The sequence below is a fragment of the Mesoplodon bidens genome (assembly GCF_964165515.1).
Source record: "Mesoplodon bidens genome assembly, chromosome: 2".
Taxonomy (NCBI): Eukaryota; Metazoa; Chordata; class Mammalia; order Artiodactyla; family Ziphiidae; genus Mesoplodon; species Mesoplodon bidens.
In genome coordinates this window covers 9,030,919-9,045,436 of record NC_138177.1, presented here as the reverse complement: position 1 = coordinate 9,045,436, position 14,518 = coordinate 9,030,919, and the positions used below count along the sequence as shown (strand labels likewise).

General features: G+C 36.0%; 1 protein-coding gene across 1 annotated transcript in view; it reads left to right on the top strand.

The window, feature by feature from the left end:
• Nucleotides 1–13,731, top strand: part of CDC73 (cell division cycle 73) — a 92,506-nt gene extending 78,775 nt beyond the window's left edge. Inside the window, exons 14-17 of the mRNA XM_081226452.1 lie at nucleotides 588–749; nucleotides 3,500–3,600; nucleotides 7,290–7,431; nucleotides 8,350–13,731. Coding sequence (XP_081082578.1) covers nucleotides 588–749; nucleotides 3,500–3,600; nucleotides 7,290–7,431; nucleotides 8,350–8,386 — 442 coding nt within the window. The 3' untranslated portion in view covers nucleotides 8,387–13,731. The remainder of the gene's footprint in view (nucleotides 1–587; nucleotides 750–3,499; nucleotides 3,601–7,289; nucleotides 7,432–8,349) is intronic.
• The last annotated feature ends 787 nt before the right edge of the window (nucleotides 13,732–14,518 follow it).

Here is a 14,518-nt window from a genome sequence, read left to right as displayed (position 1 = left end):
GTAGGACAGGCAAAACTTGTCTGTGGTGATAGAAAGCAGAATTGTATGGTTGCCTGTTGGTGGAGGAGGATGGGGATTTACTGAAAGGTACAGGAGGAAACTTCTGGTCTGTTGTACATGTTCTGTATCCTTATGGGAGTGGTGGTTACAATGTGGAAAGGGGTGTTTGCTGACGCTCCTGGGTAGACTGAGTCACCTAGCTAGCCACGTCAGCTCCATTTCAAGTGACCTTTGATTTATAGTAAAGTTTCCCTCTTACTAGCATTTGAGAAATCAAGGATTAGCGTGGTTGTTTATATAATCTTGAGGAATACTAAATGCTAGATGAAGGAATGTAAATTGGGTGTCTGTGTGTGAGACTGACACACACACATACTGACTTCTGGCCTAAGCGAGCTTGAGTTCTACTTGGCATGGGAAGTAAAGACCCATACTCTTCAAGCATTATGATCTGTACATGCAGAGTGGGTTTATTTCAAAAAATAATGTATTTGGTTTAAAACTATCATTATTTAAAAAATCATTTCAAAATACGATTTCTTTTCTTTTTAACCATTCCTGTGGAATCATTTCTGTTTTTTTGAAAGGTTTGTCCCATCAGATGAAAAGAAGAAACAAGGCTGCCAACGAGAAAATGAAACTCTAATACAGAGAAGAAAAGACCAGATGCAACCAGGGGGCACTGCAATTAGTGTCACAGTTCCTTACAGAGTAGTAGACCAGCCCCTTAAACTAATGCCTCAAGACTGGTAAATTAATCTGTATTTTTCACATAGTCATTAATTTTTTGTGTAATGAACGAGTATCAGATTTTATCATGAGTTCTAGATAGAACCTATCCTTGAAACCTGTGTTAATGTCTAATTTGGTCATCAGTAATGTTAACATTCTAGTAGTACCTAAGTAATATATTTTGAATGTCTAAACTTTATTTTACTTATAAGAAGAAACACAAACTTCTGGAAAACTTGGAGAGTAAAAATTCTTTCCACTTGTCCATTTATTCTGGATCAGCTTTTAGAACAAAATTTTCAAATAGACTAATGTTGTTTTAGAGGGCCTATGTTTTAGATTTTTGATTTGGAGAATTCACATATTTTGGTAAGAAGTGATAAGTAAAAGCATTGTTACTTTTATTGTAAAGAAATAATTTAACAAAAATAGTAACATCACCCCAGTTCAGCTGTTTTATTGCATTAAAATGTCCTTTAATAAAATATTAAGCTATTGGTTTCGCCAAAAAGTTCGTTCGGGTTTTTCTGTAAGACGTTACGGAAAACCCAAACAAACTTTTTGGCCAACCCAATCTTTGTAATATAAAGTGTGTACAAATTCAGATACATGAATTACCTTAAATTATTATCTAAGCCAGAGTAAAAATACACAGTCTAAGTGTGCATCTCCCTGATATAGAGAGTGTAACACATTGATGCATTAGCTGAAATTTACCTTTGAAGTACTCGTTAGTCTTCAGATGTTAGGAAGTAAAGCCATTGAGAATATTAGTATGTTAAAAATTTACTAAAGAATCAAGGGTGCTTGTATTAGAATTCTCCTTTAGTACCTAACAGAAATACTTTGAGTTATATATGAGGTCCTAGCCATTAGTGTCATAACCTAGGGATAACGTTTTCCTTACCTTTTTTCTGTTCTCTGTTAATTGTCCTCTCAGGAGTTCACTGGGAATAGTGTTTTTTTGTTTGTTTGTTTGTTTTTTGCGGTACACGGGCCTCTCACTGTTGTGGCCTCTCCCTTTGCAGAGAACAGACTTCTGACGTGCAGGCTCAGCAGCCATGGCTCACGGGCCCAGCCGCTCCGTGGCATGTGGGATCTTCCCAGACCGGGGCACAAACCCATGTCCCCTGCATCAGCAGGCGGACTCTCAACCACTGTGCCACCAGTGAAGCCCCAGGGAATAGTATTTTTATTATCCTGCTCCCTGCTAACCCTGTGAGACACACTAGGATCTAGGGGACCTCTGTCTAGCAAATCCTCTTTACTTTGGCAGGTACCTTGGACCTTCAACTATTGTATGGTGCAAGTTACATCATAAAATTAAGAGGCCATTTAATAGTGTGCTCCATTACCAAAGATGGTTTAGGCAGTATGGAGCATATATCCCATGAAGGAGGAAATTTTTTATTTAAGATTTAATTTTAGCCTTAGAGATTTTGAGCAGGTTAAGGATTTTAAGCTGTGGTTTTTCATAGTAACTTTGATCACTGCTGTAAGTCTTTAACTTGAATAGGAGGTAACTTCGGCTTAATATTCTGTTGGATGTACAGAGTCTCCGTCTAATGCAGTGATTATCAAAGTGTGGTCTGTGGACCTCTGAGCATTCCCAGGACCCTTTCAGGGAGTTGTAAGGTCAAAACTGTTTCCATTGTAACACTGAGTTGGCTATTCATGTGATTTCTTAGCCCCCATACAGGATAATAGCATAACCAGTGCACAAGATCAATCATTGATTTCCCTCCCTCTCTCCCACTCTGCTCTCTTCTCCACACTCCTCCCCTCCCTCCTTCTCTCTTCTGGCTAGTGGACTGTTCTCTAGTATGCTTGTAAAATAAGGGTAATAATAGTTTACCTCACAGGGTTGTTTTGAAGGTTAAATGTGTTAACATAAGTAAACTGCTTAGACCAGCACTGGCACATAGTAAATGCTCGTAGTAAATCTAATGAGTGTTAGTTATTATTGTTGATGTTATGATTTTGTTCCCACCTCTTTAGTTGTAGGCTTTTAAACTGTTTGCAGCTTTTGTACTTATTATAATTTCTCAGTTTAATTAAATTTTCCAGAAGCTAATGAAATATGAGGGCCTAGAAAGAGATTTGTGCTTTTTAGGAAAATGAAGTTGAATGGCTGGGAAAAACAAGTTGCTTTGGGAAAAACAAGTTGCTTTCGAAAAAACTTAGAGAATTTAGGGTGAGTGAAACAGTTGTAAAACAATTGAAAACGTTTAAAAGTTTAAGTGATTTCTGTACTCAGATCATTTTCCGGATAATCAGAAGAACTCAAAATAAGGCCTTTGAGCTTTATAAAATGGTTAGCAAATTATTATAATTTATAACATTTTTAATTAAAGTGAAATATTTTAAGATGCGTTTGAATTTTAAATGATTTTCTTTTAAAACTAACTTTTTCAGTTAACAGATATACTACTGTTCCCTGTTGCATAAGCAAAATGGGCCCTTTAATTAATAGAAGGGGCAGAGATAAAAGGCTAAAAGGATCACGTACAGGACTGTGCATGTAGTTATGTTTAAATGACTTAGGTGTAAAAAACAAGGCATGGGAAATGTAGCAATCATTGTGTACTCTAAGGGTAACATTCTAATGAAAAGTTACGGTAATGCAGTAATGTGTTTGCCTCACAGAAGTATTGACAGGAGACTATTGCAGGAATAATGCTGAGACTTTTTCCGTAAGGATTATAGTAACCAAGAGTATTTGAGATACTCAGCCTCCACTCTTCCCTTCCCTCTGTTCTATTTATAGGGACCGGGTTGTAGCAGTTTTTGTGCAAGGTCCTGCATGGCAGTTCAAAGGTTGGCCGTGGCTTTTGCCTGATGGATCACCAGTCGACATATTTGCTAAAAGTAAGAGTCTCTTTATTTTTACTGCTTATCTAATATAGAAATGCTTTTGCTTTCTTTCTTTCTTTCCTTCCTTCCTTCCTTCCCTCCCTCCCTCCCTCCCTCCCTCCCTCCCTCCCTCCCTCCCTCCTCCCGCATGGCTCTGCACAAGTGATGTGTATACCACAGGATTCCTGTTAAGTACCACGAATTTTAATTTTTAAGCACCTGTGAAATATTTTAAAGCCTTTTTGGAACATTAATATTTTCTGTGTACTTATATCTAACAGTGAATTATTGCCTATCCCTCAACATTAATAAACCATTAATATTGTTGCATGTCCCTACACTTCTATTCACTTTGTTAGCCAGTTTTTAAATGGGTTGACTTTCGCCTGCTACTTCCACTATCTGGAGTGGTTGCTGCACGACTGGCCTTTTTCTGTTCATTTAGGTCTCAGCCAAGTAAGTACTCTGTCCTTTAGGAAGCCCTTCTCTGACCACCCTGGAAGTAGCCGTTACTTCCTCCCAGTTACTGCAGTGGTGACACTCACTGTTGCTTGACGTTATCTTATTTTCATATCTGTACTGTAAGTCTTCCCTGGCTAGAATGCCAGTTCCAGGATGGGAGCAGCCTTATCTGCCTCGTTCACTCTTGTATCATCAGCACAGAAGAGAGCATGGCATTGGGAAGCATTCAGTAGATACCTGTTAAATTGATAGAGTTCATGTGTCTTATGTCTTTTATTGACCATATTTTGGTATGTATTGATATACCAAAAGTAGATGAATTTAAGCTTGTCTTTTTTGTGTGTGTGTGTGGTACGCGGGCCTCTCACTGTTGTGGCCTCCCCCGTTGCGGAGCACAGGCTCCGGACGCGCAGGCTCAGCGGCCATGGCTCACGGACCCAGCCGCTCCGCGGCATGTGGGATCTTCCCAGACCGGGGCACGAACTCGTGTCCCCTGCATCCGCAGGTGGACTCTCAACCACTGCGCCACCAGGGAAGCCCTAAGCTTGTCTTTTTATTGGTAGGGATGTTCTGATTATCATTTAATTTGAGTACCCATTTAAGTTAGTAACATTAGTAAAATTACTTTTTAAAAAGCATCCTCATGAAACAGGTATGTTTGTTAGAAATAACAACTTTAGTTATTATGAATGTAGGTTATGCTACTGTGAAACCCAGCTTTTTTTTTTTTTTTTTTTTTTTAATAAAGCAATTTTAGTTTTTGTTAGTGGTACCACCATTCTTCCAGGCTGGAAACTGCCCAGGCTTGAAAGCTTTTAATTGCTTATTCTCCTGCCTTCATTCAGTTTTAAAAATGAATTCTAATATGATGGTAGCTTTTTATGTTATTTCAGAAACCTGAGTAATGCACAGGTTTGATAAATGGAAGTCAAAGATGTAGAGAGAATGGGAGTTTTAATGAAAGCAAAATGTCAGTGAACACTAATTTTGTTGTGTTTTACCTCCTTGCTTGCCTTGTTGAATAGTACTGTAATGAAAAATGATTAGAATGTCTTCAAGATATAAATGCTTTCTAAATTCATTGTTGTTTTGTTCAGATTGTTAGTCTTCAGAAATTTAGATAAGAACTTAGAGATTTTTAAAAAAGTTAAGAATAATCATTTTCTTCCAAGATGTATTCTTTCTCTTCAACCTTTCTTCTTTACTTAGCAGCATTTACAATGAAAGTACTCTTGCCCCTTACATGTTAAAAGGAAACAGAACCCTTTCCTCTTACCTCACCTTTTCTTCTAGCTCGCTCTCCTTTCCTTTTACAGCCAAGCCTTTGAAAGAATTGTCTCTACTCACTCACTTTCTGTTTGATTCTCAGGCTACTGTAGTTGTGCTCTCTTGCTTGCCCACTAAACTGTCCCCGCCAGACTCACCAGTGACCCAAATATTGGATACTTTTGATCTCCTTATCAGAATTTTACTCTCGATCCATTTCCTCCTTTTTAAGTGTTCTTTCCTGAGGGCTTGTTGCATTTTCTCAGACACTAGCTACTCTTCCTCCGGCTTTCAGTGACATATTTGTCTTCCCGCTTCTCTTCTCCTTTAATTACACATACTCTCTCAAGGAGATCTGATAGCTTTCAGTTACCACCTGTATCCTCTGTTTCTAAAAGTTATGTCTCTGGCTTGATATTCTGGGTCTGCCTATCTCACTGATAACCAGGTGATTCCTTGTGAAGTCCCATCGGTGTATCAGGACTCAACCTGTTCCAAGCGGAATCTATTGTCTTATACCCTCTGTCATCCCCAAGCTGTTCTTTGCCTCAGTCAATTTTTTTTTAGTAATTTGCCTAAGCCAGAAGTTTAGAAATAATGTTATCTCTTAGCTTTTAGCTGGTCTCCTTGCGTTTAACTCTTGACTCTTCTAGCTCCTCACCTTTTCCCCATAACCCACAAAGAAAATGATAATCTCTATATAGCATAGGAGTAAACTGAGGATACTTGGTAAAAAAAATTATATTTTCTTCATATTGCACAGTAAGAAAATACAAAGGTTTAGAAAAGATTTTAAATATTGAATTGTATAAAATTTCCAAATAAAATCTTTTCAAAATTATGAGAGATTTGAGCTTGTAACTGGATATAGCTTTTAAAAAATATTATTATTTTTTTAAAATTTATTTACTTATTTTATTTATTTTTGGCTGCATGGAGTCTTCATTGCTGCACGTGGGTTTTCTCTTGTTGTGGCGAGCAGGGGCTGCTCTTCGTTGCGGTGCACGGGCTTCTTACTGTGGTGGCTTCTTTTGTTGTGGAGCACCAGGTGTAGGCATGCAGGCTCTGGAGCGCAGGCTCAGTAGTTGTGGCGCACAGGCTTAGTTGCTCCGCGGCATGCGGGATCTTTCCAGACTAGAGCTCGAACCCGTGTCCCCTGCACTGGCAGGCGGATTCTTAACCACTGCGCCACCAGGGAAGCCCCCCTATGTTATTTTTTTTTCCCCTACCTTACTTTGCATGATGCAATTTTGTTAAATTTCTTTAGTTCCTAGACTAAACCTTTTTCTCTTTGAGCGTATTCTTTTTGTTAACTGGATCACTTTTCTGTGTTTTGCCTAATTCGTACTCCACCCTGCCTATCTAAGCCTTTTCTGAATCCCTTGATGTGTGGGTAAGGTACTATTGTCTTGTGTTTCTATGATATTCTACTACCTTTATCATACTGTATGTGAGTAGTCCTTCTTCTTATCCTTCACTGGATCATATGCGTTTTATTTTACCTTTTTTTTTTTTTTTTGCAGTACGCGGGCCTCTCCCGTTGCGGAGCACAGGCTCCGGACGCACAGGCTCAGCCGCCATGGCTCACGGGCTCAGCCGCTCCGCGGCATGTGGGATCCTCCCGGACCGGGGCACGAACCCGTGTCCCCTGCATCGGCAGGCGGACTCTCAACCACTGCGCCACCAGGGAAACCCTTACCTCATTTTTTATTTCAGTCCCCAGTGGCTGGCATGTATAAGCCTCAGTAAATTTTTGTTGAATTGAATGTTTTGGGAGATACTACAGTGCTCAGCCTCTATTTCAAAGATCACTTTGGTTATAATACAGCTTTGGTTGGTGGAAAAAAAGGTTGACTTTTTTTTTTTTAAGTTTTTTTTGATTAATGTCTGTGTTTGGGTATTTTTATTCTTTTATAAAATATTTTTATAATTTTGGTTGCAGTTTGAATAAAGAGTATTATTTCTCCCCCCTGTAGTTAAAGCCTTCCATCTCAAATATGATGAAGTTCGTCTGGATCCAAACGTTCAGAAATGGGATGTAACAGTATTAGAACTCAGCTATCACAAACGTCATCTGGATAGACCAGTTTTCTTACGATTCTGGGAAACCCTGGATAGGTAATCCTGATCCTAAAATGCACTTAACTTCTGCCTTATTTTAGTAATTTTCCTGCCTCCTTATTGGATTTTAAGTTCCTTAAAGTTGTGAACCGTATCCCCCAAAGCCCCTTTAAAACATTGCCTAATTTGTTGTTGATCTAAAATAGACAATTAACCAATATCTTGGTTATACTGACTTGAACAAAGGGAGAAAGGGCTTATAACTTGGTAGAAAGAGCACTAAATCTGAGTCAGAAGACCTAGATTTTAGTCTTGATTTTGTGATTCGGCTCTAATGAACCGTGTGACTTTTCTGAACCTTGTTTTCTGTCTGTCCAGAGAATTTGGACTAAGTAAGTGATCCCTTCATTTTTTTCCAGCACCAAAAGGTCTCTGACTCTGGACTTGAGTTATGGGTAGCTGCCTGCTCAGAAAGGAGTTCAGTTTTTGAATATATCTTAATTACTAGTATAAATTGAGTTCTTAAAGACCTTTGCAATCATATCAGTTTTATAATTGGAAATATAACAATAGCATGTGATCACAATACCACTGAATCTGTGGTTCTCATCTCATGTGCTCTGTCAAATCTGTAACTTTCTTGGTCTCTCACCAAATATTATGGGTTTCCTCAAAGTCCTAGGTGATTCAGTTAACCCAGTGGTTATAATTGATAATATATTAAAGAGAATCATTTATTATTCTAGCCAGAAGCTCTTAGATTATAGAAATTATTAAGAGGAATGTTTTTTTCTGGCTTACTTCAGAAATCCTTATATTCCCACAGGTTACAGTATCCGTTTTTTAGAAAGCAAAACATCCTATTCCAGTGTTGATTTTAAGTTTTAAAAAATGTCAACTTATTTTTACATGTAATATTCTAAAAATTCTAGAATTCTTATAATCATTAGAACGTATTATAATATTATTTTTCAGGTACATGGTAAAGCACAAATCCCACTTGAGATTCTGAATTACTTGTTTTCCCGCTTTTCTGGAAATCTGGATTAAGAAGCATGGATACACCGTGATCTAGAGACTGGGACTGAAGCTTTATGAATCTATCAAGAACTTACAAATGAAGAAGGTCACAGATCGATCTTTTATAAAACCTTATTTGATGATTTATGCTTCAGAGGGATGATGCCTGTCATATAAGCAAACTTTTTGGCTTACAACTATTTTTTTAATATTAGCCTTCTAGTCTGTAATGGAAATTGTATATTTTGATAGAATTTTTTTCTCCATTGGTTAAAGTAGCATTACTTAAAATTTGTTTCTTTAGAAAATAAATACAGGTTACAAAAGTGTGTATATGTAGAGGTTATAAGGCTCTCTAAGCCATCTTCTGATTTTTCATTGCTCTATAATTCCTTTTATTGAAAATTCCTTTTATTGAAAATACTGTGTTATGAATGGTATTAATTTTAGTCTCTGGAACTTCCAAAACCAAGCAAAGGGATGTGACTATTTTGAATGAATCAAAATGTCAGCCTGTATGTGTACTATATCTGTACTTTCTCTTTATTTAAAAAGGAATAATGAAAAATCAAGAACAATTCATCACCTTTGGTTGAACTGTTCGGCTTTTCAAGACTTCTTTACTTACAATGAATCATTTAATGAATGTACATTCTTCTCACTGACTATGGTAATTTTAAAACTTAGAATGATATATTTCTATCTGTGATATCTTTCCACTTGAAAAATCTCAAAACACAGATTAAAAACCTTATAGGCTATAGTACTTTTTATTTTGGGAGCCAGAGTATGATTTTGGGGAAAGAAATGTATTAGTCCTAGTGCAGTGTAACTCTGTCTTTTCTAATAAGTCCACCTTTGATTCTTTGTATGGTATAGGATTTTGAGTCTTCTGTTTCTAGGCATGTTCTTATCTTCCATTATCTTTAAATATTGATAAACTCTCCCAGACACCAAAGAACATATTTGCTTAATTAAGTGTCTGAACAGAAACAAGATAAAAACACTGGTATTTTTATGTGCGTATTCAATATCGTATAAAATATAAAACCTATATTTTAACTTAGTAAAATATTTTACTACTTCTGTACTTTAGACAGTGTTGCATCCAAGGTACAATGAATGAGCATTTTTCTTGAGTCTTGATCCATTTTTTATTACTTAAAAGCAGCTTGGAACCTTTACTCCCCTAAAGAGTTTTTACCACTAGAATTGTTGCTGATCATTCATCTTATGTCATTTCCCACCCCAGGAATCTCTCATAGGTTAACATATTTTATGTATACATTTAGCTCCTTCTTACGTTAAGCTGACATTACCTAGCCTCATTTTGAAATTTAATGCTGTCGTAAAAATGAGAAGCACTTAATATTTATTTTTTAAGTAACCAAAAAAGTCCATGCCAATAATGAACAGAAAAAGTATTTATTCATATGGAATTCACTAGGTTCTTGAGGAAGAAAGCAGTCAGCGTTTTAAATTATTAGATTTTACGATATTTATAAGGTTTGAACAGACTCTGCCCCCCACCCGTTTCTTCCCTTCTCTGCATCCACTCTTCTTGAAAAGAAAACTCAAATTTGTTCACATTAGAATTTCTCAGCATATAAATCTGTTTTCAAAATAAATTGTGTTGTATAAACTTTCTCCGTGGTGAAATAGTCAAGGACTAGAATCTGTAATATTTTAATGTAAGATTACTTGTTAAGACTACTACAAGTGGACATGAACTACCTTTCTATAAAGATTTTTAGTATTTATACTTATGTATGAAATTTATAGAGTGTGGTTAAAATTGGGAACATCTGCTTTAAACAGGGTTTATTTTTCTATCTTGAATTTGCCTTACGTGTATTCAGAGGCTCTGGAAATAACATTTAGAAAAGTACAAATATGCTGTTTCATGTATTTGAAAATCAAACCCTTGGTATGTACTTTTTGTCTTTGTCTTTTTTTTTTTTTTGACCTTCATTCCCTTATTTAGGTCCATGTAATTCATTTTATAGCCATTAATTCTAAGGAAAAAAGCTTCCAGCCCATCACTCTTCATCCTCTCGTGGCTCCAGGTCCTGTAGCGGCACCTGTCACAGTGCCTTGCACACAGTAGGCATTCAGTACATATTTATGTGCACGAATGAGTGATGGATTCTCAGTGTAACTGATCTATTACAAAAAAGTACTTTGACTCTACTTGGTCTTGGAGTTTAAAAATACAGAATTGTAATTGTAATTCCCTGTAGGGAATGAAGAGGCCTATGCAGATATTTTAATGGAAAGGAAGTATGCATTAGTAAGTTTGACTTACCCATAAGTAACTGGAGACACCCTTGTCTTGTCTCACCAGTAAAAGAAAGCGCCTTTTCTCCATTCATAGGACACCTTTTCTGAGTCAGGCAATAGTAAGAAGCTTGTGGGTTTCAGTCAGCAGCTCTCAACCCTGACTGTACATTAGAATCATGTGGGGGCCTTTAAAAAATTCCGTTGCCTGAATCCTGTTTCTGATTTAATTTGTATGGGATGAGACCTGTTCATCAGTATTTTTAAAAAGTTGTTCTTCAGGTATTTTATGTTGAGAAAGGATCGAAAATCACTGGCTCAATTTGTTACGAAAACAATGCCAGTATTAAATGTTGTGTCGTCTCCTCCTTTTTTTGTTTTTGTTTTTTTTTTTCTTTTGTGGCCACCTTTTGCACTAGACCATCCCCATTATTGGTGGTATTGGCCTATAGTTCCACAAGACAAATTCAAGTCTTATTTATTTAATATACGAATATTTTGCTGTTTAATATTTAAACAATGTTTAATATATTTCCTTATAAACTAGTATTATAGTTTATGGTTTGTTTCCCCTGTGTCCATATCCTTTACTAACTTTTTTTTTAACAGCAGCGTGACAACAGTCCATACAGAAATAACTAATTCATAATGAGGAAAATTCATAATTAATTTTTAAGGTAGAAGGAAATAAAGTATTAATTTCTTATCTGCCATGCAGAATTAGACAAATAGAATTTGCTTATGAAAGGAAAGAGGCATACTTTTTAATTGGTCTACACAGAAAAGTAAAAGTAAATTATTCATTTAAATAAGATTCATTATCTAATAAACATTGAAGGAAATATTTTTCCTAAATAAAAAATTTTGTGACTCCTAATAAAATTAAAGTGATGACATTGTTCTTTTTTGGAGGGTGGGGAGCGGGTATTTAGTTGCCATATTTCTTACTACATAACAATTTCATTTTATTGGTGTTAACAGTAGGAACAGTGATGATAAGGTATACATATGTGGCCAGGAATAAAGTGCCACTTTGTCAGATAACTATTATATGAGTCTTAGTTGTCAAACTAATTCGTTTATAAAATTTTTGGAGACCAACAGTTTATTTTATAATATTACAAATGCAGCCATTACAAAAGCTGGTCAAAATTGAAGGAAACATGAAAAATAAATTTAATCACATTAGCCTTAATATTATGTGACTGAACTTTTATGATTCACTTGGATTTGATATTCAACTGATTAACCATGGTATATTAACTTTAGAAATAAAAAGGGGAGAAATGACTGAATTTGACGTAAGAATTGCATTAGAAATTTTGAAATGCCATGTCCTATATGTTCTGGCCAACTCATTGCCACATTTGGATATATATTGACCCCAGCATGGTTTCTATATTAATATGTTGGAATAATAACTAAGGAAAAATTAAAAATGTATAATAGATGTATAAAGAATTATATTTAGTAAATGCATAATAGGTAATGACACTTTCAGGTTATTGATCTGTTTGATTTTTTATGTATTATTTTAGGTAGTGTTTATACGAGTATCTTGGGAGTTATAAATGCGTGCCATTTAAATGAGTAAAGCTAATGAAATAAAACCAGTTTTATTGCCAAAATTCAAAAAGTGGGGTGATACTATGTCAAATTTAAGTAAATGACCTATCTCTCTGAGAATTTTGTTTGCCATTGAATTCCATTTCTATCCACTTTAAATTTACTAAAAGCTACTTAACCTCCAAGTTTGATTAAAGTGCTTTAATATGTAATGCGATTCATGTACATGGTGTAGGCACTAGAAGTGCTTGTCTAGCCACCAATTTTATTACTTCTCAAGCAAAGTGGTTCTTGAGTAGAGTTTAAATTTGGACGGTGTAACCTGATAAAGTGTTGTACTCATTCTGATTTAACATCAGTGGAGTTTTAAGTCTCCAGTTTAATTGTGAACAAAACATTTTGTGGTACTTTAATAGTACCCTCCCCCCGCCCCCATGCCCCACCAGAAAAAGCACATTCAGCCAAGAAGACAGAAACTGTACTGTGGGGTCGGATGTGGATGATGAAAGTCTTTACATAAAATGATTCATCAGATTTTCCAGGCATAGTATTCCTCTGTTTCGGAAATAAATACAATATATAAGTTTTCACTTTGAAAACGACTGAGTTAAGTACATTTATAGTCACCTTTTCTGTTAATGAGTTAAATAATACAGAGACTCGTCGTTCTTCGTAAAGATGAGCTGTGTGCTCGGCTGAACTTACAGCTTGGTTATGGTCACATTTCCTATATCCTTGTCATGGAATTAAGAGTGTATCCTGGTAAATTACATTATCTTTACAGTTTGTGCATCCTGATTTTAACATTTAATAGTTTAAAACAAACTGTACTCCCACATAATCAAATCATTAGCAGCAGCAGCATATTGGTGGTGCCAGTAATAATGTGTGAATCTTCTGCAGCAAAATTTCTTTAATGAAGTTTAATGGGCCATATTCGAACCTAATTTCCATCCAGTTCATAAGTGCCCACTAAATATGTATTTTCTTCTGCTCTCTGTCCCTTTGATCATCTGCTCTTGGGTGAGCTATCACATAACTAAAGTAGATATAGCCTGAGTTGTAAATGTTGAACTTTTTTTAGGGCTTAAAGGTACTAGTATATAAATAACAGCACATTGCCAAATAAGCTTTTTTTCCCTCATTTTCTAAAACACTTTTCCTATTATATTTGATTGTATAATGATCAGCATTTATGGTGGGTTAGAAGACTTTTCCTCTCAATTTTCTTAAATGACCATAAAAGACATTAAAAATAGCTCTGGAGAAGGCTGTGTTGTTGAGTCTGTCTCATTATTTGTAGATCCTTTGGCATAGAATTATTAATAGTTTATAATTCACCCTCATCTATAGAATGTTGATTTATATCACGTAACTGATGTCAGTAGGGCTGAGGCCATATGAACCAGAAGGCATCTGAGAGATTCTGTTTATCACATTTGGATATGTTACTGGGCTGTGCTTCATTTGCTACAAAAAAATCCAAATGGAAACACACTGGGTCGTACAACATTCACTGTGATAAAATATGGTAATGTATACTCACAGAAGAGCTGCCATCCTGCAGTTCACAGTGCTAAAGATGTAAATGTGGTAATGGCGTTGAGTTTCCTTTTTAAATTTGTTAAATAATATGAACATGTTTCTCTTTAAAATGGAATAATGTGAAGGTTTGTCAAGTGAGTGTTGATGGTTGGGGGAGATCAAATGAGCTTGTTCGTGCTCATTCAGTTATTTTAGCACAGTTGGGCATCGCTAATGTTTATGGTGTTTTTGATTTTAAAGAATTTGTATTCTTAGTTATGTATTTTTATTCCATAATGCACCACTGAGTACAAAAAGGAAGAATAAGAGTTACTGATGATGAAATAAAATAAATTGAGTTTAGAGCAAGTTGATGTAGGAATTTGAGGAGAAAGAAGAAATTATTTGGGAACTGCAAATATAGTAGGATTTGGGCAGTGATGTATCCTTTTGGGGTTTCAGTCATAAATTTAAGTGAAACTAGGCAAACCTGTAAGGTGAGAGAGAGAGATATATATATATTCCCCCCCACCTCCTCCAGCAGCATTTACCTGCAGGTGTAGAGAAAGCAAATAGTTAGATTTTTAACTTTTGATGGAAGTAGAAGCAGGCCAGGGAGTTGAAGGTGCTCGCAAGGTGATGATTATTGGACCAGAACACGGGATCTAAGTAAGCCCTTCAAGGAATAAATGATGGAAAGGAGGTGGTGGATTGGGGAAAGTGGCACCGACCATGAACTGAAACCTTTGGTGAAATG